This window comes from Phoenix dactylifera, chromosome 1, assembly GCF_051530095.1.
Source record: "Phoenix dactylifera cultivar Ajwa chromosome 1, Ajwa_hap1_PhDact_Kaust_v1.1, whole genome shotgun sequence".
NCBI lineage: Eukaryota > Viridiplantae > Streptophyta > Magnoliopsida > Arecales > Arecaceae > Phoenix > Phoenix dactylifera.
The window spans coordinates 34,899,230-34,925,356 of record NC_143190.1 but is presented as its reverse complement, the minus strand read 5'-3'; the positions used below and the strand labels follow the sequence as shown (position 1 = coordinate 34,925,356).

At 37.6% G+C, this 26,127-nt stretch overlaps 1 protein-coding gene and 2 pseudogenes across 2 annotated transcripts; all 3 read left to right on the top strand.

Annotated features, from left to right (window-relative positions):
* The first annotated feature begins 8,505 nt into the window (after positions 1-8,505).
* LOC103721808 (squamosa promoter-binding-like protein 13) lies at positions 8,506-10,917 on the top strand. The gene is made up of 2 exons (XM_008812154.6): positions 8,506-8,988; positions 10,457-10,917. The coding sequence occupies exons 1-2, from the start codon at positions 8,669-8,671 to the stop codon at positions 10,653-10,655; spliced, it is 519 nt and encodes a 172-aa protein (XP_008810376.3). The 5' UTR covers positions 8,506-8,668; the 3' UTR covers positions 10,656-10,917.
* A 10,395-nt stretch (positions 10,918-21,312) lies between these two features.
* LOC103721813 (malvidin galactosylase UGT88C3 pseudogene) lies at positions 21,313-23,308 on the top strand (annotated as a pseudogene). Its single transcript, XR_015987431.2, has one exon. The product of XR_015987431.2 is annotated as a malvidin galactosylase UGT88C3 pseudogene (transcript).
* Positions 23,309-25,062: 1,754 nt separating this feature from the next.
* On the top strand, positions 25,063-25,407 carry LOC149768593 (malvidin galactosylase UGT88C3 pseudogene; annotated as a pseudogene).
* The last annotated feature ends 720 nt before the right edge of the window (positions 25,408-26,127 follow it).

Here is a 26,127-nt window from a genome sequence, read left to right as displayed (position 1 = left end):
TCTTGTTTGTTGATCCATCCTCGAATTTTGGGGAGACCGACAACTATTTCCAGTAATTTCAGGAGGCATGTTTTAGCAATTGGTGCCAATCCTAGCAGCAGCAGGATGCTGTTGTCCTGGTTTCGTCTAGACTTCGTTCCAGTGCCAAAGATCGAATAGAAATGAAGATTTAGCTTTCAATGAATTAAAAATTGTTCCCCTACTATAAGTAAAATTCCGCATACTCTTTTATTTTGCAGACAGATGAGTATGGTAAAAGTGTAGGCATACAACGTGGTTTTTCCCTTTTTTTTTAGAGATATTGTTTTCCTTGTCATCCGGATTAGCTACAAAATGAAAGAAGTCAAATTTCCATGTTAACAAAAAACATAATATAAAAAAGGGAAAAAACAAAAAAATAGAGGTCATGTTCATGTTTATGTCTGTTCCATCCTAAATGTATGTTCCAAAATTTTCTGGGGTATTTCTTATGTCCTGGACATGCAATATTTTCTTCGATAAAATATTAAAAAATATGCAGTGATATCTTTTTCGACTTTTTGTGATTTGTATTTATATCTTAAAATTTCTAATTTTTTCAATTAAACTTCAATATTTAGTTATATTCCATTTAAGTTTTAATAACGTTAACAACACGTATGAAATGGTTAAATTAACTTGAAGAAAATCTTAATTTATTAAATAATTTTTTTAATTTATTAAATGATTTTTGAACTCATCGATACATTGTTTTGAAATGGAGTTTGTGAAAGAAGAGATCGTGTTTTCTTCCGAGCTGGTGGTGCCTCCTCCTCCGCCACCGACGACAGAGATGCTGAAACCTGAAATTCTAAAAATTCACAACTTTCATATAGCCATTAGCCTTTCCGCCAGAGCCAGCCCAATCCTTAGGCGACTGAGGCGGTCGCCTAAGGCCCCGGCCTAAAGAAGGCTTACCGTAAGAAAGACTTTAAAGACAAAATAGAAAAGAAAAATGTTCTCCTTAATGAGTTCACCTTGGGCCGGCCGGCCCACTGCAAGGAAGGCCTTAATGATAAAACAGAAAGAAAAAAGATCCCTTTTAGTGAGTTCATCTTAGCCCCCCGCTGCTTCTGCTCTCTGCTGCCATCCTCCTATTTGTGATTGTCTCCCTCTCCCACTTCCTCTCCAACCCTCTCCCTACTGCAACAATAAGAATGAGTTGTGCCAGAGGGACAAGGAAGGACGGTAAAGTAATACCATTAGTTTCTTGCGTTAAAAAATCCTTCTTTTTAGCCACTAATCCTGTATTAATAGACTCAACTCTCAAGGAGACAAACGAAGGGAGCGTGAAACAGAGAGCATTAAATTAAGAACCCGAACAACTGAATCCCATCACACCTTCTCAATCTCTCCAATCTCCGACTTGTGCACTTCAAAGCCCCAAACTCCCACCCTGTAATTCTGTAAAGAGGAAAAAAAATCCCAAGAAAGGAAAGAAATAAAACTATCTTAGGGCTAAAAATCTTTCCCTTCACTACCAAATCTTACTGCAATTGAACTTAAGAAGAAGGCAAAAGCATAGGATGAAAGAAAAGGAAAGAGAGAGAATGAGAGGAAGAACACAATTAATTTTCTTAGCTATTGTACACATATGGATCTGTCAAAGCCTATTTTTTGTTCCCCCGAAGAACTGTAAATGGTTAACTCAACCACCCCCTCCTGAGGAACAACAATCCGAAAAAAAAAAAAAAGGCACATTACAAAATGACTTATAATTTAGCATCTAATTTTCTGAAAAGAATTATGTAGAATAAGTATTATGCTCTTAATAAAAAAAAAAAAATCTTATCTCATTTTATCAAAAAGTTTAAAAGTATTTTTGAAAAAAATATTCTGATTTCTAACTCGTAGAAATTAGATTTTTGTATGTTCCACATGTATTTTTTTCTATAAAATATAGAATTTTTTTTTAAAAAAATACATTCTCATCTTCTTGGACTCCAATTAAATATAAAATATTTTTTTATTTTTTATTAACCATATTTTTCTCCCTCCTCTTCCCAGGAACCAAACTGGCCTATAACGTTAATTTTAGGGCCACAAGGTGTGTGCACTTGAGGTGGCTCATTTTGGGCCACAAGCTTTTGGCATGACCGGCAGAAAGACCAAGAAAGGGATGGTACAAGTCCAGTAGAACTTAATTAACACTCCAACGAAAAAATATATAAATAATAAAAAAATGTTTGGACGAGAGATTTTGATTCTCCATTATTGGTAGGCTCAGCGTGCACGCTGATTGGGTGGTGAAGAACCCCACACGCGTAGCCATCTTCAATAGTTGATACCCGTCATATTTTCAAGTGGGACCCACCTAACAAAGTTTACAAATTCATCCCATAAACTTGAAAAACTTTCCACGGTTCTACTGCAGTTTTAACTCTTCACCATCTTGGGTACTTCAAATACTTCTTAAACAACTATGGCTCGAGATGACTAAAAAGAGCACTAATTTGTTCATGTTGAATGGCAAAAAGAACGAGCCATACAAATTCATACCATTTTATTTTCGAAAATGGATATGTTCTTCATCTAATTGTGATGAATCATCATCTTAATCATCGGTTGCAGCACAACCTGAAACATGTCCAAAAAAGAGATGAAAAAAATATTTAACAGAATTTTGAATGCAAACTTCCTCTAAAGCAAGTGCCTAAATGGGAAAGCAATTTACCTTTTCGCATCTTCTGCGCTGCTGACAGTATTTTAGCCAAAAGCAATGCCAATTAACAAATGAATTAGTTAGCAACTTTGTTACATGGAGGCTGTCATAATTTTTTTTAAATCCTCCCCCCTAAACATGATCAATTAGGGAATAATCCTCATCATATATTCATTATTTTATCTTTTTTTGGGCTAAAAATGGATGTTTCATACATTACGAGTACCAATACACCTAATAAAATCAGAAAATAATAGATCTCGAAGTGCTCTAGACAACTTCGCCTTTTCAGCTCACAAGATACTTCTGAAGTGGCAGGCCATATAAGAAGCCACTCAGTCCGCAGTCTCATTGGTCTTTCTAAATACATGCTTGGTCTGAAAGGCCACGTGAATAAGAATCTCTATGCAGCGTGTACTCTCGTGCCCGCTCCTGCGGTAACCAGTTGGCCAAATACCGATAGCTAAACTAAAAAACACGGAGAGGGAGGAAGAGAGAGAGGCTTTTACAGTTTGGGGCCGCCGGGCCTGAGCCCTGGTCCCATTTCCCTCGGATCACGTGGAACGCAGCTGCCAGCCTGCTGAAAACTTTTTTAAAGTGGGCGGTACAAAAGGAAGAGGGAAAGGGAAAGAAGACTGCGTCACGGAAGCGTCGGACGAAGACCGCTCGACCAAGTACGAAGGTGCGCGTGCTTTATTATTTTATTATTATTTTTACCGTGTCCTCACACCCATGACCTCACCCATATTTATTAGATTATTGGAATGGGACAAAAGCTGACCGAACCGGTTGCGCTGGCTCGAGCCTGCTTGGGCCGGTCTGAGGAAGGAGCTCTCTGATTTGAGCTTGGCACGAGTTACATTTTTTACTCCTTGGTCTGAACAAATTTTGAGGAATAGGTTTGGTGCAGGCATTAGTGTTTTCTTTCTCTCAATTTAGAAGAAGTCATCCGGATCTGATTAGATCTCCCAGAATATGCAGACCTCTTTAGTCGGTTGATTACTTCTCTTTTGAAGCACCAAGATGAGTAGGTCAATTGGGTCAAAATATCTTAGATTTGGGTAGTACACTGTAGATATAGGTCTGTTAATTAATCATACTGGTATGTAGTAATCGGCATATGGGCGGCTGAATTAATGAAGTTTGATTCGAACTTCGAGTCCTTTTTTTATTTCATTGGCCCATACTATAAGTATAAATCTCCCAGCTTAGCAACTGTTTGCATGACAAGTAGTTAATTTTTTTTTGTGAGAGATTTTATAACTCTAGTCAGACAAAACTAGATTTGTCCACATTCTTCGCATTTGAATTGTTTATTAACAAGAGTTTTGCTATATTTCTCCCATGACCTTCACCGATGTGTTTGCTATATAAATTATGTTATAATAATTTGATATTATATCATAAATATAATTGTATACTATAGCATAATAATATAATATAATTTGATATTATATAATATAACATATCAATATATTATGATATAATGTAATATAATATTATATTTATAGCATAATACAATAATATATCACTATATTAGGGTTCTTTGTTTTCTTTATTGGGATTTTGCAGATTTTTGTAATATAAAGGGATATTTTCTGTAATTATAATATTTTACCATGTGTATTTTGGTCTAAAAAAGAAAAAATTTATAAATCAAATAGTTTCTCATAAAAGTGCTTTTTCGAAGATGCTTCATTTTAAGAATTTTTTCACCAAACATCTCTATTCCATTCAAAAGTATTTTTGGAGGGTTAAAAAGTACTTTCTGGCCCATCAAAAGCTCTTCTAAATAAAGCCTTAGGTCTTGTTTGGTGGAGCTGTTGGAAGTAGAGTTGTCTGAAGTAGAGCTTTTATAAAAAACTGTTTGCTGTTTGGTAACTACATTTCTAAAGTGCTGTGACACTTTAACATGTGTTTGGTAAACAAACTGAGAAAGTACATTTGTATGACAAAATTACCATAAAGGACATTGCATAGTATTATACAATAGAGGATAATAAAACATAACATATATTAATACATAATATACGATATAGTATAATATTACTGTAATGTAAAATAATATTATTATAATATAGTAATATGACATTGTATAGCATAGCACAATAGTAATATAATTATTAGGGTAAATTAATTTTTCATAATATTAAATTATTTAACATAATACATTAATATATTATGATATAATGTAATATATATTATATTTATAGTATAATACAATAATAAAGATATAAAATATTATAATTATTAGTATAAATTAATTTTTCATAATATAACATAATATTAAATTATTTAAAATAACATATTAATGTATTATGATATAATATAATATAATATGATATTTATAGTATAATACAATAATAAGGTATAAATATATTATTAGTATAAATTATTTTCTCGTAATATAACAAAATATTAGATTATTTAACATAACATATTAATGTATTATGATATAATATATTATAATATTATATTTATAGTATAATACAATAATAAAGGTATAAAATATTATAATTATTAGTATAAATTAATTTCTCATAATATAACATAATATTAAATTATTTAACATAACATATTAATGTATTATAATATAATATAATATAATATTATATTTATAATATAATACAATAATAAATGTATAAAATATTATAATTATTAGTGTAAATTAATTTTTCACCCTTCTAATGACCATTTATCTCTTTAACAGATTATCTCTTTACTTAACTATTTGCAATGGTGACAAATTTACTGTACCTATCAATAACATAAAGATCAGATTATTTGCCACTTACTCATTATTTTTCTTTTTATTTATTTATTTATACATTCATTCGTATATATATTTATTTATGCATTATTTTATTCATTGAAATATATTTATTTATTATCTTATTTATTCATTCAGTCATTTATATGCATATTTATTTATGCATTTATTTATTTATTTATTCTTTTTTCTTTGTTTTCTTTTTTTTTCTTTTCCTTTTTCTTCTTTTCTTCTCCTTCCTTTCTCTCCCCCCCCCCCTTCTCCTTTCTTCTCCTCCCACAGGGTCGATGGCGTTGGAAGGGGGCCAGGCCGCGGCGGCCGCGGGAGGGGGCTGGGCCGTGGCCGGCGGCCGCAACTAGCCCCTTGAGAAGTGTTTTCCTCTCGTGAGGCCGACAACGCCAGAAAGGTGTCGGGCCGTGGCGGACCCGGGAGGGGGACGAGTCGTGGGCGGCGGCGCCGCAGGAAGCGGGAGAGCGCCTCCTTCTTCTTCCTCTTCTCGGCACCTCCCCACCGTGGGGACCTCTTTCTTCTTCGGCACCTTCCCATCCGTGACGGGGATATTGTGGCCGGCGGTGGCCGCGGGAAGGGGAAGACTGATCCGTCTTTCTCTTCTTTGGCACCTCCCCACCATGGGGGTGGGGGAGAGGGAGGGTGGGTGGGTGGGAGAGTTTTTTTTAAATGGGGTTATTTTGGTCAAAAATAGAGCTTTCCGACAAAACTCAAAATAGCATTTTTAGAAAGCTCCAAAATGAAGCTTATGCCAAAAAATTATTTTTAGTTTTTCGAAAAACTGAAACAACTTTTTAAAAATTTTATCAAATACTATTTTTTTATTTAAAAGTGTTTTTGGAGGGCCAAAAGTGCTTTTTGGCCATCTAAAAGCTTTCTAAATAGGATCTTAGTCCTTGATGTTTTAAAACAATCATTGGGATGTAAATAGTGATCTTTCTATTCATTAACAACTAGGTACATGGCTCTCCATGTCCCATTTGCGCAAAAACTATTCAGTAGAAAATCTTTTCTTGGCAATTTATGCAGGTAGATTTTCTTTTTTTTTTTTCCAGAGGGACCCATGGTGATTGGTGGTCTGTGGGAAAGCACCATTAAGGACGTAAAAAAGTGAAAGGAAGTAGCGAAAGCGGACTGAAGCTTAAGAGGAGCAGGACGTAAAAGTGCAGAGGGGAAAGAGAGAGAGCTGGAGCCGCATTAAAGGAGTGGGCACGTGTACGATGCACGAAAAATCACGCGTCAGTAGCTCAGTGGCGGCAGCCGAGTCAGTGCCCTCACGCGGGAGCTGCAGCTGCCGCTCCAGTTGTTGTACTGCCTCCACGAAGAGGCCTCTTAAATTAAAGTCGCTCCGGTCGCTCTCATGCTCTCCAAGGATGGGGCTGGGCGTCCGTCTTCTCGTGCGCCGCCCACCACCACCAGCTGCAACCCAGAGGAGCCACCGATGCGTCCGAGATTTCCGTATTCATGTTCCTATGCGGCAATTAAAGAGATGCTTGTCTACTCCTGCAGGACACCGAACCATCGTCCCGTTCCATCTGTCATCGCCAGCTGCTAGCTTGCATAAAAGCTTTTTTATACGTTGCTTGGTTCCGTAGGAGTGTTCCAACTTCCCTTTATGGGACCTACCCATTCTGCCTGTCTCTTTTTTTACCGTCTCCTCCCGTGCATCGTGATACATAACAGCGGCGTGATGTTGAAACGGTCGTTAGGAAACAAGACTACGACGGTGCAACTCCCTCTCCCTCCCTCCCTCTCTCTCTCTCTCTCTCTCGCTCTTTTTGTTTTTCTTTTCCATTGTTTGGACATTGAATATCAAACTTTATTTTTTATATTTCTCATTATTATAAATATACGAACAATTATCCTATCTAATAACGCTTCTATAATTTTTGTTGTCCATCTATTTTATTTCTGTCTAACGGCAACTGCTATGTATTTTATATGAAAATTCTATAATAGAAATAACAAACAGTCTTTTTCCTTTTTATATAATGATATATTTAAAGCAACCATTGTGTATGGATATTTAACAAAACAAATGTTGTTAAAACTATAAAAGGATGGTCAGGGACGTATAGCTAAGAACCGGCCATTGATCCATGAGATTCGTCGATTGATGGAAGAGTGCGACTCCCACCAAGTCTCACACGTGTACTAGGAGATAAACGGGACTGCTGACTTGGTGGCTTCCTATGCGGCCCACTATTCCGATGGTTTCATTTGGATGGACAGTAGGTTTATGCCAGGTATTTATGTAGTCTTGTATTTTCTAATTTTATTGGTCGCATTCACACCCGTAGTATGTGAGTCGCTGTTGTACCAAAACAAAACTATAAAATAATAATTTTGTTTGTCAAAAACATTTTTTTTACTATTGCCATGGGTTATTTTTAATACAAAAGAAGATTGTGATATCTTATTTTTCACATGTATAAGGTTGATCTGATAGTTGTTTCTTCGTCAAAATATTATTTTTTTGGGTACATCGGTTGCTTACACTGCTCCCATATGAGCACAGCCAGTTACATCAATATATTGTTTACATGGGGACAAAAAAAAAACTACTTTGGTGCTATTTTAATAGTTATATCTTTTTGTACTTTTAAAAATATTAAATTATTGTAAAACCTTATTTTATAACTACTCTAAAAATAAATTATTATAAAACAATTAATTAGCCAAAAAGCTATTTTTCTTTCCTTTCAAATATTAAAATGGTATTCTTAATGATTATCAAGTATTGTTGTTGTTGTTATTCTTATTATTATTATTATTAGATGGAGAGCGGGGGCAGGAACCAGGTCCACTCCCCAACATAATATAATAATAATAATTATGAGCAGTGATTTTCTGATTCCAAAATGGTAACTTAGAGAGGAGAGGGCTTTTAATTGCCGCAACCTTCTAATAACGGTCCATAATTGAAATCGTACGGCCGAGTGGAACTGGATGACGGCGTTACTGGAACCTTAACGAGTTACTCGTTTAGCTTCCTCGTGCTTACTTACCCCCGTCGTCTCTCTGGCTAGTGATCCACTGACGAGTGACGGCAAACAAGGGGGAAAAAATATGGTGAGGGGTGACCGCGGGGTCTGTGGTCCTCACAGACCCGCGGCCCTTCCCTTCCTTTTTCACCTTTTGCTCACTCCCCCACGAACCCCTCCCCAAATCCCCTTCCCTTCCCCCTTCCCCACGACTCCCGCATCCCCATGGAACGACGCCCGCCCTCGGAGCCCAAGCGGAGCGGGAAGGAGAAGGCCCAGAAGGACGCCGCCGCCGACGGCGACGAGGAGGAGGAGGAGGACAAGAAGAGGCGGCCCCCCGCTCCTGCCCCTGCTTCCTCCGCGGCCCGGCGGGGATCGGGCGCCGGGGGGGCGTCGCAGCCCTGCTGCCAGGCGGAGAAGTGCACCGCCGATCTGACGGAGGCCAAGCGGTACCACCGGCGGCACAAGGTGTGCGAGGCCCACTCCAAGGCCCCTGTCGTCATCGTCGCCGGCCTCCGCCAACGCTTCTGCCAGCAATGCAGCAGGTCGCCTCTCCTCCACGTTACCTCTTCCTACCCTCTCTCCTCTAATTCTGTTAATTTCAGGGGAATCTTCTTGCTAACTATTCCATCCACAAATACAGAAACGAAGAAAAAAACAAAAAAAGAAGGAACAAACGCGTCACTGTGAACCATAATTGACCTTCTGGGGACTTTTAATTCCGAGCCGATCTCGATAACTTTCGTGTTTGCCATCCAAGTTGCCTTTCTTTCTGTGTCTCTCTCTTTCCTTTTCTTTTCGATCTTTTCCCGAAGGGAAAGAGGGAAGAGTGGTAACTTGGAGCTCTTGGATGGTACTTGGACCCGGTTCTTTTTTCTCATTTTTGGCTGTTGTTTAGCTGTTAGATTTGTTGTTTGACTACTGTATGTGAAATTTTGATACTTTAATCTCATATATTGATGTTCTCTTAATGCTCATGGAAGCTCAGCTCGTGTTCCCAATGGATGGAGAGCAATTGCTGCTGGATTTTGTTTCTATCGGAAAGCACCTCGATGTTACATATATAATTGATTGCTGATTTGGAGCCTGCTATGTTCATTTCTTTTGTTCTTCTAGTACTTGAGCTTCCCAGGTGAAGTTAACCGTGACACAAAGTTTAATTCTACAGAACTGAACAGGATTTAGGTGTATATTTGGAGCATTTGAGCAGGAGGGCGCATTTCTTGTTTGCCGGTGTCTTTGACTTGCAGGATCCAGGACTGATGGTCGACCACTGTCGACTTGTCCTAGTGTCACGGATTTTAGGGCTATTGCCATGCTTTTTTATTCTGCACTCTAGAAGATTTCTGTACTACCAGCTAATGTGGACCAATGTCATGATTTTGATCCCATCACGAGTGCATCCTCTGGAAATGCTGGACATTCTATGATCAATTTTGTTTATGCACTCTCAGCACATTTAAGATGGATCTGTGAAGATCAACTTTTCAACAACAAAAAAGAAAAACTTTGTTTGTGGGGAGTTCAAAGAACCCATATATTTGAGTGCAGTTGTCATCAAGCATCTGGCTGATGAATCGCTAAGCGTCTTGTCTATAGTATTCCTCTCTAAAATATATGTGCTCTAACTACCATATTTTTGTCCTGCTAGAGTCATTTGTCATATTCAGCCTACATAAGTTTGAAATTGAGATGACCAACTCCTTATATATGATAGTTACTTCCTTTCTAAACATAAAAGTAGTTGATTCTAAGAAAAAGAAATGGTAGTTGATGTATAACATAAATTTACTCCTACTATTGCTAGTTTAGAAAGAATGAAGTAGTTGGCTTCTAGATATATTTCACTGAATTCTGTAGACATGTTTTATAAAGTTTGTTGAATCTAAATCTCTATATTTTTGCTGATTTGATACTTAAATCCATACGCATGCAGCAATTGGTCAATCTTCTCTCTTTCCAGTATTTCAAGGTTTTCTTTTGTGCTTATTCCTTGTAATATGCTCTGTGCAGGTTCCATGAGCTATCGGAGTTTGATGACTCTAAGAGGAGTTGCCGTAGACGCCTGGCTGGCCACAATGAGCGGCGCAGAAAGAGTTCTTCTGAATCACAGGGAGAGGGATCAAGCCGGTGCAGGCAGGCTGATCAAGATGGGAGGATTCAGATAAGCCTCCCTGGAAATCCCACCTACAAGCATTTCCAGATCAGATAAGCTATTGATTATTCCCATTCAATCATGCTCTCTCTCTTCTGTCATGCAGTGGCTTCTGTACTAACTAATGCCAGATTTCTCTATTAATCTCTGTAGAAGAAATGTATTTGAGTAGTACTCCAAGCTTAGTGCCGCCGCTGCAGTGATGTTGTGGCTGCGATACTTTAGTAATTGTGATTACATATATGGTTAAACTCTTTAAGTTGTGTTTACTCACTTGGCATGAATAATGAGCACTCGTGGCGTTCTATTTTCTACTCAACTAAGTGTTGTCTACTCTGTAACATACTTAAAACTGTATGGCATCATATATATACACTATATTCGGATCCTGGATGGATGCCATGGGACCGTGTTAAAAGCCTCAGAATGCTTGCAGCGGACTACGGTGTCTAGTTGACAAATCCGGGTGTCAGATTCATGCAATTTGGTGCTCTGCTTCATACTTACAGGTGTAGCAATTTGAGTATCCTGAACATTAGTGCTTGTCACTGCAAGCGCTAGCTGTCCTTTCTTTTATTTTTTTCTTAGACTTGCAATTAGTGCGTACCAGTTGTCAAGACAAATGCCCTCACTCTGAATTGGGAGGGCTGGAAGCATCTATGATATACTGTTTGAGAATCATAGACCATCCAAGAGATCTTTCTCATATTCTGGTGGTTGTCTAAGGTTTGCTTTTACGATGTCCCGGTCCAGAGCATGTAAAATAGCATGAGACGTGGATTCTGACCTCATTAGATGGTTTAATTCGGCATATATGAGCCAAAATGCAAGTGCTGAGGTTGTGTTATAGTATACAGCTGCTGCATGAGTTGATTGATTGTGGTTTCAAGATGCATTTCTCTTTTATTTAATTTTTTTTACATTCTTCTTTAAATGTTCTTCTATTATAAGTGCAGACAACAAGATTATAAATCTACTGCCAGATATATTGAACATAGCTTGTTATTTGTGAATATGGTCATGTTCATATATACCTCTTATTGCAAATGTTCTCATTTTTTTTACATTGGAAAAGCATTAGCATGCATGCGATTATCCATTTTTGACTTGGACAAATAATCAGGTTAACCTGTGTACATAATGAATAAATTGTGTCGCATTATAGTTATTGCGACTTCATTTCATGTTCCCAGGTCATTTAGGCCAGTAATAGTTCAGAAATCCTTAAACTGTCAGTTGAATTTTGCATTTGATTTTTTTTTTGAAACAATAAAAGCTCTTCTCTCGTTATAATGCTTTGGCAAACTTCAATCACTTATTACACGTATTTATGTAATTGCCCACATCCTTGGATAATAATAAGATTGTTTGATGGTTCAAAAATTACTTCCATTTATTAGGTTGTCATTTCTACATCTTATCTACATGATTAAGAAAACGTTATTTTAGGATGTCCAATATTTTCTTAGTTATTACTTCATCAATTAAAAAATTCCTAATTGAAACCATATTTCTTAGTCATGCCTGTAACACTTAAACCATTTTTCCCTCAATGCAATAATTTGGCATCATCACTCTGTTCCATTTTCTACAGCTCACCATCCAGCAGCTCCATCAAGAAGACTAGCATCTGCATCAAATATCTTAGGCTACAACTCTTTCCCCATCATTTTGACCCTATCATCCCTTTTGTGAACAGTTGTTTGTCTTGGAAGTCCTTCCCAGTCGATGTATCATCACACTCTTTCTGAAATTATAGAAATTCATTCATATCGCTCCCCATCTTCAGCATTTGTAGCGGTGATCAGTGGGTTAACACTTGGGTTGGATGTTGCACATAGTTCACCTTAATACATTCCATGAAACTTGTGCATGTTGGTTTTAATAGGACTATTTGTGTGGGAAATCCATTAGTCTTCCTAGCTATTATCTTGATGTGAATCTATTGAGGACATTTTATCTTAGCAGAACTCAATGCTTAGAAATTTACCTTAGAAATGTTGTCTCATAGACTCGGAAAGGTCAAGGATTTCATTTCAGATGTAGTGGTCCCAGCAATAATCCATAATTTCCATCATCTTTAGTCATCCCCAGATTCGTGTCATTATTCGAGTCTCGCTCCGTTCTACGAACTCTAAGGGCAGAACTAGTCCTAGAATTAGTCGGGCTGTTGAGCCGTAAAGCCTAGATTGTTTCTGGATTGCAGATTTTTCGTAGGTAAAGACACTCGTCGTCCTGGATAGGCCAAAACCCGCACCAGAATTTCTCACACAACCTACCTCAAAGTTGGTTCAGATGTGATGGAATGGGGCCCCCCATTCAAGAGCTGTGCATTTTAGTAATCGAATGCATAGAAAAGTTATATGACAGATAATTCAAACTTTGCAGTAAATTGGCAGGATCTGAGCATAAATCTAAAAACGTGGAAATCGTAAAATTAAATCTTTCCACGGACCTTCATATAAGGTTCTTGGATGTACTATTTTATGCTAAGTGAACCTTGATGGTGCGAGACAGCTTAACGAACGCTATGCTGCCTCGCTTGCTATCTTTATGGCAAGACTGTTGGAATTTGAATGAGTTTTAAATATTTTAAAGAGGTGTAAATAAAATGAATTTGTAGCCCCCAAATTTTTAAAAGAGTTGTTATAACCTTTAAGTATTTCAAATTCTATTTGGAAGTTTCAAAACTTCCCATTATCTCTCATTATGGCCTTAATGAGGCCATAAGTATTCAACCGTTATGGTTGGATTATAAAGGCCAATATATATGAGCCATTCCTTGGACCTAAATATACAACACAAAAAGTCTTCTTTTTTCCCTCATTGTCTCTCTCTACCACCATTCTCGCTTATACAATTATCTATTTTATTTTATATTTTGGGCAACCGATATAGACTAGGTAATCTACCTACTACAGAGGTGCACTGTAGATTAGGCCCGCTGTGAGTCGTTTGGGTTGTATCTTGGAGTCGTCGCGGACCGCCAATACCTGCACATGGGAAGGCAATAACGGCTTTAGGACAGTGCGTCTCTTGGCGTGCTTCTCACACCTCACAGGCCAGATATTTTCTTACCACTATTTTATTATAATTGTTAGATTTCCTTTTTATGTGATTTAAATATTTTATAAAGCATCTTGCTAGATCAACATTCTAAAGCCGTTCTCACATTATTCTATATATATATATATTAATTCCGCAAGATGCATTGTTGAACACTGCTCTTGTTCATCTCTGCTAGAAATCATTGTTGGATACACTTTAAATAATAATAATATATATATATAGTTTAGCTTTAGATTCTCAATTTGAATATTAAACTGTTTAATTTAAAAAATACAGTTTACTGTTTTAATAAAAAAGTTTACTATTTAATAAAAAATACTTTACTGTTTAATTTATAAAAATATATATTTTACTATTTTAATCAAGAAAACAGATTACTGTTAAAAAACAGTTTACTGTTTAATTAAAAAATAGTTTACTGTTTAATAAAAAACACTTTACTATTTAATTAAAAAAAATAGTTTACTGTTTAATCAAAAAAAATAAAACAGTTTACTGTTTTAATTAAGAAAACATTTACTGTTTTAATATAAAAAATAGTTTACTATTTTAATTAAAAATAGTTTTGGCGAAGATATATATAAAAAAAAGGAGGAAAAATTAAAAGGAAAAAGTTTGACTGATTAAAGTTATAATAAGTTTTGGAAGATCAAAAGAATTTAATTAGAATAGTTAAAAACAAACTCTTAGGATTTTAATTTTCGATAACAATTTGCTTTAAGTAATAAATGGTCATTTAATGAGAATTGTAACCATTTGCTTGCAAGTATTAAACCTGTTTGGTGACATTGGTGTTATTTTTCTTTACAATTATTAGTAAAGTTATTGTTATATAGTATATTATTAAGAGATACTTTTAGTAACATCTTGTTTACATTTATTCATTAGTGACGTTATTGTTATTATTTTTTCCTCACAGTTGAATACTCTACTGCCCTTTTAAATTTTAAAATTTTAGAGTTTAAAATTTAGAATGGCAAATATGGAAGAAGCCAATAGTATTAAGCCCGAAAAATTTAGTGGACAAAATTTTCGTAGGTGGCAAAGACAACTTAAATATTGGTTGACTGTGTTAGGACTTGTATCTGTTATAGCAGAACCACAGTCTAATTAAGAGTTACCTTTCCGAATAACTAATGAGCAAGTAGAGTATCACTGCTATAATAGAATACTCAGTGGTTTATCTGGCTACCTTTATGATGTGTATCATGCCACTACCTTAAGTGCAAAAGAACTTTCAGATGCTTTAGAGGCCGAATATGGGATAATAGATGCTGGCATTGATCGGTTTACTATCTCAAACTTTAATAGTTATAAAATAGTAGACAATAAACTAGTAGGAGATCAAATTCGTAAGTATCAAGAATTTCTGAGAGGAGTTGAGAAAAAGGGAACCAAATTTAGTGAAGATTTTAAAGTCTCCTGTCTTATAGATAAGTTGCCATCATCTTGGAATGATTTTGCTAGGATCCTTAGGCATAAACAAGTAGAGTTAACCTTAACCCAAGTCATAAACTTTCTTAGGTTGAGGAAAAATATACTAAGAAAGAGGAGGAAAAGACTCCTAAAGTGAACCTAGTTGAAAATAACACTAAGAAGTTTTACAAGAGAAACAATTTCCAATGTAGGGGTAAGAACTTCAAGAAAAATAATAGGTTCCACAATCGTTCTAACCAAAACTAAAACTTCCAATACCGTAATAATAATAATAATAAAATATTCAAGGGCAAAAGAAGTGAGAAAAGACTATGCTTTGTTTGCGGAAGAACTAATCACATGGCGAAAGATTGCTTCTCCAAGAAGACTGAGGAGTATAAGCCCAAGCCCAAGTCAAATTACTATCAAAGAGATCAACTGATGGATCAAGAGAATTCAGCCGAACCATCCATTAGGTATAACTTTAGTTCTTCTTCTATCAATTTTATTTATGGAAATAAAGATTGGTGGTTAGATTCTGGAGCTAATGTACATATTTGTTTTGATCGTGGTTATCTTAAAACTTATCAGAAATCAAGTGGAGGAAGTGTAATATTAGGTAATGACTCTGTTGCACGTGTGCTTGGAGTTGGAGACATAGATTTGAAGATGATATCTAAAAGGATCTTAACTTTGAAAGGAGTGCGACATGCTCCAGAATCAGAAGAAATTTAGTTAGTGGGTCATCCTTAGTCCAACAAGGATACAAGGTTGTTATGGAATCCAATAAAGTTATAATTTCAAAAAATAATGTATTTGTTGGGAAAGGATTTATTAGTGAGGGGTTGTTTAAATTAAATATACTTTCAGAAGTTAAAGTTATCTCTTCAAGTGTTTTCAATGTTGAAACTTCTAATATATGGCATGAACGATTGGGACATGTAAACTTGAAGAAAATTAAAAGAATGATGGATCTAGACTTAGTCCCTAAGTCCAATCTAAACTTTAAACATAAATGTGAAGTGTGTGTACAGGCCAAACAACCTAAAATGCCTTATAAGTCTGTAGAAAAAAATACTCAACTCTTGGAGCTCATACATAGTGATGTATGTGATTCTAATAGACCACCTACTAGAGCAGGATATAAGTATTTTGTGACTTTTATAGACGATTGTTCGAAATTCTGCTATGTGTACTTAATAACAACTAAAGATGAGGTGTTTAATAAATTCAAGATTTATAAGACCGAAGTGGAGAATCAATTAAAAAGAAAAATTAAGAAACTCAGATCCGACAGAGGAGGTGAGTATACCCTTACTAATTTTAGCATCTTCTGTGAGGAATATGTAATAGTACATGAAATAACTCCACCATACTCTCCCCAATCTAATGGAGTAGCTGAAAGAAAGAATAAAACTCTAATGGATATGGTTAATGCGATGTTGATAAGTTCTGGGCTACCTGAGAACTTGTGGGGAGAAGCAATTCTTACTGCATATTTCATATAAAATAGAGTAACTGTGAAAGATAATGATAAAATCCCTTATGAAATTTGGAAGAAAAGAACAATTAATCTTAAAATCTTGAAAGTGTGGGGGTGTTTAGCAAAAGTAGCAATCCTTGAGTCTAAGCAGAAGAAAAGAGGGCCTAAAACTATAGATGCTGTCTTTATAGGACATGCTCAAAATAGTAGTGCCAATAGATTCTTAGTTATAAACTCTAAGATTAGTGAAATTTCAAACAACACAGTTATAGAATCTAGAGATGCTACCTATTTTGAAGATATATTTTGTTATAAAAATAAAATTTCACAATAAGTAATAGATAATTCATCTACTAATGATAAACCTTCCACGAGTACAAGTGCATCTAAGGAATCATAAACACAATTAGAGTTAAGAAGGAGTAAAAGGTCTAGAATAGAGAAAAATTTTGGAGACGAATTTTATACCTTATTAACAGAAGGAGATCCTACTACCTATAAGGAAGCTATATCTTCTTTAGATGCTCCATTTTGGAAGGAAGCTATACAAAGTGAGATAGAGTCTATTATTCAAAATAACACTTGGGAGTTAACTAATTTACCTACTGGAAATAAAGCTATTGGGTGTAAATGAGTGCTCAAGAAGAAGTTAAAACCTGATGGAACCATAGATAAGTACAAAGCCAGACTAGTGGCTAAAGGTTTTACATAAAAGGAAGGAATATATTACTTAAATACATATTTACCTGTATCTAGGATAACTACGATTAGAATTTTAGTTACTTTAGCATTAGTGCATAATCTAGTGATTCATCAAATAGATGTTAAGACTGTCTTTCTAAATGTAGACATAAATGAAGAGATATATATGGAGTAACCTGAAGGTATTGTAGTTAAAGGTCAAGAACATAAGGTCTGTAGGTTAGTTAAATCCTTGTATGGTTTAAAACAAGCTCCGAAGCAAAGGCACGAGAAGTTTGATAAAGTGATCTTAGAATTTGACTTTAAGATTAATGAGTATGATAAGTGTGTGTACTGCAAAGAGAGTAATGGAGAACATGTGATCTTATATCTTTATGTTGATGATATATTAATATTTGGGACAAATTTGGAGATAGTAAATGATGTTAAGTCTTATCTTTCTAAAAAGTTTGATATGAAGGATTTAGGAGAGGCCTATGTAATTTTAGGTATGAAGTTGGAAAGAATACCTAAGAAAATTACTCTTAATCAAACCAGTACAATAGAAAGGATGTTAAAAAAGTTTAATTATTTTGATTGTAAACCTATATCAATACCATATGATCTAAATGTGCATTTAAAGAAAAATAATGGTGAACCAGTATCCCAATTGAAGTACTCACAAAAGATTGGATCAATGTTATACATAGCAAATAAAACTAGGCCTGATATAGCATATGCTGTTGAAAAACTTAGTAGATATACTCATAATCCTAGCAAAGATCATTGGGTTGCTTTAGAGAGAGACTTTAAATATCTTAGAGGAACCATGGAATACTCATTGTGTTATAAGGGATTTCCGAATGTAGTTGAAGGGTATAGTGACGCGAATTGGATAACAGACAATATGGATGTGAAGTCCACTTCAGGGTATGCATTTCTTTTAGATGGAGCAGCAATATTTTGGGGATCTAAGAAACAAACTATTATCTCTCGGAGTACTATGGAGTCAGAACTTATAGCTTTAGATACAACTTGCTCTGAGGTTGAGTGGATTAAGAACTTGATGCTTGACATGCCTTTAGTTAATAAACCGACGCCTGCCATTTTCATACATTGTGATAGTAAGGTAGTAATAGAGTTAGTAAGACAGACATATACATTGTGATAGTAAGGTAGTAATAAGAAAATAAATAGCCATTTGCAAGTGAGTTATAAATAAGTTAAAAGCCTATTGAATAAAAATATTGTGTCTTTGGAATTTGTAAAATCTGAGAAAAATATAGTTGATTAGCTGACCAAAGCTCTTTCTAAGAGAGCTGTCATTGACTTGTCGAGGGGGATGGGCTTAAGCCCATAAGGGAGTCACCTAGGGAGGTAACCCAACCTTTATGATTGGAGATCCCATGAAGAAGGTTCAATGGGTTGAAACAATCCATATTGCGTGACTCATTTCTGAACTACTTTTAAGGAGAGAGTCTCCTGCTCATCCCTATGGCAATAGTGCTTTGATATGTGACGTTAAGAAAGGGTGTTACCCCGAATGAGCCCGAGGCAGACATACTTCTGTAGGATATAGGTCACATGTATTCTTGGGGGACTCACCTAAATGAGAGTTGTCGTGAGGTCGCGACTGTGAGAATTGGGCTGTTCTCTAATAACTCTCATGAGAATCAAGATTCAGCGCATGACCATAAATAACACTAACCCGCACCAAGTCTATATCAATACTATGTGTGTGGCATGTTAAAATCTGGTCCAAAGGGTATAGTTCAAGACTTAGTTCACTATGATCCTTCAGGTTAGAACTGTCAACACTAAGTGTAAGTTCAAGTCCGGAAGACACCTGCACCCATTGCATAGTATAAAGTTGCCCAAATTTCTCTCTCTATATATATGTATATGATTTTATGAAGTTTTGAAACTTGTGGAGAACTGTTGGAATTTGAATGAGTTTTAAATATTTTAAAGAGGTGTAAATAAAAAGGATTCGTAACCCCCAAATTTTTAAAAGAGTTGTTGTAACTTTTAAGTATTTCAAATTCCATTTGGAAGTTTCAAGACTTCCCATTATCTCTCATTATGGCCTAAATAAGGCCATAAGTATTCAACCGTTATGGTTGGATTACAAAGGCCAATATATATGAGCCATTCCTTGGACCTAAATATACAATACAAAAAGTCTTCTTCTTGCCTTCATTGTCTCTCTCTACCACCATTCTCTTTTATACAATTACCTATTTTATTTTATATTTTAGGCAACCGATATAGACTAGGTATACTACAGACGTGCACTGTAGATTAGGCCCGCTGTGAATCGTTTGGGTTATATCTTGGAATCGTTGCTGATCGCTAATACCTGCACGTGGGGAGGCAACAACGGCTTTAGGACAGTGTGTCTCTTAGCGTGCCTCTCATACCCACAGGCCAGATATTTTCTTACCACTATTTTATTATAATTGTTAGATTTTCTTTTTATGTGATTTAAATATTTTACAAAGTATCTTGCTAGATCAACAAAAACAACTAGCATGACCGAACGGGTGTCTTGAAAATTTTATTGTAGTTAAACTTTGGACGAAAACTTTACATTCAAAGTTACTTGCACTTCCAAACCATCTATCACACCACTTGCATGATATGGGCGTTCAGAAATTCTGAAAACCGCCTCACTCTGTGTGACTTCCCTTTAGGGGAATAGTGAGAAACAAGTAGTACTTGATCATAAATGAACATAGTTGCACCTAGGATATGTTTTCAACCGAAAAAACCATTGTTTAAGTTGTTTTAAAATTGAATATGGTAACATAAAAATAACCTCTTCAAGTTATTTCTGGAACCTATAATTATATGGATCATACTATATAAAAAAAATAGTATGGAATATCTCAAGAAGACTTTTGGCACAATTTCTAATATGAATGGACTTCAAGTTTTTTTTTCTACAATGAACAAAAATTAATTTGATTTGCAACTATTTATCAGTTACTCACATTGGGATGGCCTAATCTATTCCAACTTAAGAATTGACAGAATAGACGGTGAGACCAATCATTTTAAGGTACTCATTTTCCGCTTCTTTGAGTGTGGGGTTTCATGTGGAAAGGAGATAATCTTGTCACAAGCACTGGTTTGGTTTGAAGGAAGAATTTTTTTTGCTAAATTTTTTTTTTGGAAAGCTGATGTCTAGATATATGATGTCTAGAAATGTGATTTTGTATGTTTAGTTAAACATGAGAAAGTGAGATATTATATATACTTTATATTTGGTTAAGTATCTATTTTTTTAGAAAAGTTGTGTGAAATTTTTATTATACCTTTTATAAAGAAAAAGATCTTACCACATTCTATCTAAAAGTATAATGACACATTTGAAAAAAAAAATATCTCAATTTTCTGCGAGTGGGAATTGAACTTTTCTATGTCCTACAATTTCATTTTTTATGAAATATAAAAATTCTATTTTCATAGAAAATCTACTTTTCTATCTCTCTTCTTTGAAAGCTCCAATCAAATACAAGATATTTCTTCATTTTTTCATTGACCACATTTTTTCTTTTTCTTTTTCTGCGAATCAAACGAGTCCAAAATGATTCTACTTACTACCTTTTTGCGAGCATCGAAGTGGCCAAGGCTAAGGTTTAATTTATTTTGTCTGCCTTCATGGTGATGTTTATAATACCAGCTAGCCTAATCCAGTGAAGGCCCCCATTCTTTGATTTAGCTACCACAATATTTTGCTAGAAGGCTATGCTAGCACGGTACCTTCAAACATAATCATGCATGTAGGAAAGCAGAATGGCATCGATGACATGAGTTCAATGCCTAGGGTTATCTGGTCTAAAGATTGAGTTGGCAAGATGGTGATCCATGCCTAAGAGAATCATAACCATCCTAGTGTGATGCTACTAGCCCTTTTAACTACAGAGAATAGTTCTTAACCATTGACATGAGTTCATAACCTAGGCTGGAACTTGATTTAAAGACAACGTATGATATAGTATTACGCAATTGGAATGCGATGTTCCGAATAAAATATGAAACTCAAATATATGAGTCTTAAGATTATTAGAGAAAACCCTGCAGTAAATTTGGGGACGGCGCCCCTTTGAACCTGTCAAAGAGTACTTGAAAACAAGTTCAATTGGTTCGGGAATTTAAATCGACAGATACCTAACCATGGATCATTCAACGACTTTCTTGAGCCGCAACAAAGTCAGTGTTGCTTACGTCGGTCACTAAGTTTTAGGTGAATCGGAACGAAACCAGGATAAATTGCCGCCCGTAGGCCCTTGGACATTGAAGCCCTTCCAATTGCGAATCCATCAATTTCCCTGCATACTCCTGGAGACACAAGAGGATGGGAAAGATCAGCCTGGTTTTCCTGTCGTTCTGGGGCGCGGGCCACCTGGTGCCCATGGTGGAGACGGCCAAACGCCTCCTCCGGTTCCAACAAGAGGAGAAGCTCTTCTCCGTCACCGTCCTCCTCGTCCAACCCCCAAACCCGGCATCAGCCTCCACCTTCTCCCCCTACGTTCAGTCCGTCGCTTCCTCCGGCCTCGATATCCGCTTCCAAGACCTCCCGCCTGTGGATCCCCCCACCGACACCGACGGCGCCGAGGACTTCATCTCCCTCTACATCCAGAGCTACAAGCCCCACGTCAAGGCCGCCCTCGCCCTATCCTCCATCCCCGTCGCCGCTCTGGTCCTCGATCTCTTTGCCACTACTATTATTGACGTGGCTGACGAGCTCGGTGTCCCGTCCTACATCTTCTTCGCCTCCACTGCCGCCATGCTCGCTCTCACGCTCCATCTCCCGATTCTCCACGACAAGATTCCGGTAGAATTTGGGGAATTGGAAGGCGACGTAGAGGTCCCTGGAGTTCCTCCCATTCCGCCCCTGTCCATGCCGACTCCCTTAATGAACAAGAAGAGCCGGGTCTACACTTGGTTTGTCTTTCACGGCAAACGGTATCTGGAAGCTAAAGGAATTATAGTTAACACGTTCAAGGAGCTAGAGCCAGGACCACTGGAGGCACTAATGGAGGGCCTCTGCGTGCCAGGCCACCCCACGCCGGCCATCTATCCGGTAGGACCAGTCATCGCCCTTGAGGATGACGCGGATAAGGCTAATTCCGAGCGGCACGAGTGCATAAAGTGGCTGGATGGGCAACCACCGGCGTCGGTGCTGTTCTTGTGCTTCGGGAGCATGGGCAGCTTCGGCGCTGCACAGGTGCGAGAGATGGCTCTCGGGCTGGAGCGAAGTGGGCACCGGTTCTTGTGGTGTCTCCGGACACCTTCGACGGGGAAATTCCGGCACCCGGTCGATGCAAATTTGGGGGAAGTATTGCCGGAGGGGTTCTTGGAGAGGAACGGGGAAAGGGGATTGGTGTGGCCAAGTTGGGTGCCGCAGAAGGAGATATTGGCTCACGAGGCGGTCGGGGGATTCGTGACGCATTGCGGGTGGAACTCGACCCTGGAGAGCTTGTGGTTCGGGGTGCCGATGCTTGGATGGCCGCTGTATGCGGAGCAGCACCTGAATGCTTTTGAGATGGAGAGGATGCTTGGGGTGGCTGTGCAGCTCAAGGTGGACAGGAAGGGAGGGGGATACGTTGGAGCCGAGGAGTTGGAAAGGGGAGTTAGGTGTTTGATGGGGGACTCTGAGGAGGGGAAGAAAGTGAGGGCGAAGGCTGAAGAGATCAGACTGGCAATAAAAAATGCCATAGGGAAAGGAGGGTCATCGTATAATTATTTGGAGCAACTAGCTGCGGACATGAGCAAAGGCGGGGCTTCAGACAAATATTAATGATGTTGTACTTTTTCCTTTGAGCACTCCCTTGCTGTTCGAATAAGCTCTAGATCGTCCTAGATGCTCGCTAGTATAAGATGACATTGCCTGGTGAAATTGAGGACATGTTAAATTATTAGCTTACCCTACAAGTCAATGGCTATGACTTGGCTCGGCGATGAGGCTACTGAATTGCCATTTTATGTATACAATATTTCTTAGTTATGGCTGTGACACTTACCATTTTACCCTCAATGCAATAATTTGGTATCATCACTCTGTTCCATTTTCTACAGCTCACCATCCAACAGCTCCATCAAGAAGACTAGCATCTGCATCAAATATCCTAGGCTACCACTCTTTCCCCATCATTTTGACCCTATCATCCCTCTTGTGAATAGTTGTTTGTCTTGGAAGTCCTTCCCAGTCGATGTATCATCGCACTCTTTCTGAAATTATAGAAATTCATTCATATCGCTCCCCATCTTCAGCATTTGCAGTGGTGATCAGTGGGTTAGCACTTAGGTTGGATGTTGCACATGGTTCGCCATAATACATTCCATGAAACTTGTGCATGTTGGTTTTGATAGGACTATTTGTGTGGGAAATCCATTAGTCTTCCTAGCTATTATCTTGATGTGGCAATCTGTTGAGGACATTTTATCTTAGCAGAAATCAATGCTTAGAAATTTACCTTAGAAATGTTGTCTCATAGACTCGGAAGGTTCAGGGATTTCATTTCAGATGTAGTGGTCCCAGAGATAATCCATAATTTCCATCATCTTTAGTCATCCCCAGATTCGTGCCATTATTCGAGTCTCGCTCCCTTCTATAAGGTCAGAACTGGTCCTGTCATACGTATTGGTCTCAATAATTGGCATCCACGCTGGATTGTAGATTAGTCCGGCTGTTGAGCCGTCAAGCCTAGCTTGTTTCTGGATTGCAGTTTTTTCGCAGGCAAAGACACTCTTTGTCCTGGATAGGCCAAAACCCACACCAGAATTTCTCACAGAGCCTACCTCAAAGTTGGTTCAGATGTGACGGAATGGGGCCTCCCATTTAAGAGCTATGCATTTTAGTAATCGAATGCATAGAAAAGTTACATGAGTATGACAGACAATTCAAACTTCAGAAGACTTTTGGTGCAATTTCTAATATGAATGGACTTCAAGTTTTTTTCTACAAGGAACAAAAATTAATTTGATTTGCAACTATTTATGAGTTACTCACATTGTGATGAGCTAATCTATTCCAACTTAAGAATTGACAGAATAGATGGTGAGACCAATCATTTTAAGATACTCATTTTCTCTTTCTTTGAGTGTAGGGTGGTAAAATCACTATTTGTCCCAAAAGCTTAAGCTGGTAGGATAAGATAGATTTATTTATATATTTTATATTTTCTTATACTTCCCCTCACATGTGGGCCGAACTTTCTTTTAATAGGTAAGCCCAACATGTGAAATTTTTAATAATAGAGTTAAAGAGTGCGGTGTTGTGGACGAGCAGAAGATCTGTTATTTCCTTGATTCTTCCTGATGCCAGCATTGGCCGTGACCACTAGAGGATTGACATGACCATCAAGACATCGTAAGTAGGCCTCATGAGAGACCAACAGATCATGGAGCTCTTCAAAAGTAAGAGCAGTCTCTCTGGCACGGATAGGGGCCACTATGTCTCGAAACTCAGAATTAAGTTCATTTAGGACATAAAGTGTGAGATCATCTGGAGAGAGGGGAGTGTCAATGTCAGCTAGCTTATCAACCAGGAATTTGATAGAATGCAAGAATTCTGCCACAGAGGAGCTTCCATGTTGAGCCAAGGACAGAGATTCCTTGAGCTGCATCACGCAAAGCGAGATTTATTCGCATACAAGCAAGTAAGGGTCATCCATGCCTCATAAGAAGTGTTGCATGTCGCAACCAGTGGAACAACATTCTTAGAGACGGAGGAAAGGATGGCATGGAGGCTTAGGTTGTCCTGACGCAGCCAATGAGAATATGCTACAGCAATTGCATCATCTCGAGATGGTCGGGGAATTCGTGACGCATTGCGGGTGGAACTCGACCCTGGAGAGCTTGTGGTTCGGGGTGCCGATGCTTGGATGGCCGCTGTACGCGGAGCAGCACCTGAATGCTTTTGAGATGGAGAAGATGGTCGGGGTGGCTGTGCAGCTCAAAGTGGACAGAAAGGGCGGGGGATTCGTTGGAGCAGAGGAGTTGGAGAGGGGAGTCAGGTGTTTGATGGGGGACTCCGAGGACGGGAAGAAAGTGAGGGCGAAGGTTGAAGAGATGAGACTGGCAATCAAGAATGCCACAGGGAAACGAGGGTCATGTTATAATTATTTGGAGCAACTAAAGCTGAGGACATGAGCAAAGGAGGGGCTTCAAACAAATATTAATCTGGTACAAAGATGTTGTACTTTTTCCTTTTGAGCACTCCCTTGCTATTCGAAAAATCTCTTGATCGTCCTAGATGCTCGCTAGTATAAGATGACATTGCCTGGTGAAATTGAGGACATGTTAAATTATTAGCTTACCATATAGATCAATGGCTATGACTTGGCTCGGCGATGAGGCTACTGAATTGCCATTTTACCGTTCAACCTTTCTTTAAATGCATCTTGCATCTCTTAAGAACACAACTGCTGAATTTAAAGGCGCATGCATCTCGAAGCCCGGTCTAAGTGAGAGCCAATTATATGCTGCCTTAGATATAAACTATATTCATTTTTAATTAGATTTCGAGACTGACCTATTTAAAATTTAACATTTTTTATTGCTAAATTTGACTCATGATCAGCTCTAGTCTCAAGATATCCCCAGTCCTTACTACAATTTTTGTTAATCAATCTAGCCTACCCATTTTTGAAAATACTCATACGCGCGCACGGCTGCACACGCACACCTAGCGAGAGTTCTAGAAGACCTTTCTTTATCAACTTTCTATCCTTGGAGGGCTCTGATTATGATTCCCAATATTCAAAATCTTGAGAACATAGTATATATGCTCTGCAAAGACTCAAAATATCACCACTTACAAAAGGACCCTAAGTAGACGCATAGGACCATACTAGAGAAAGCAATGATGCA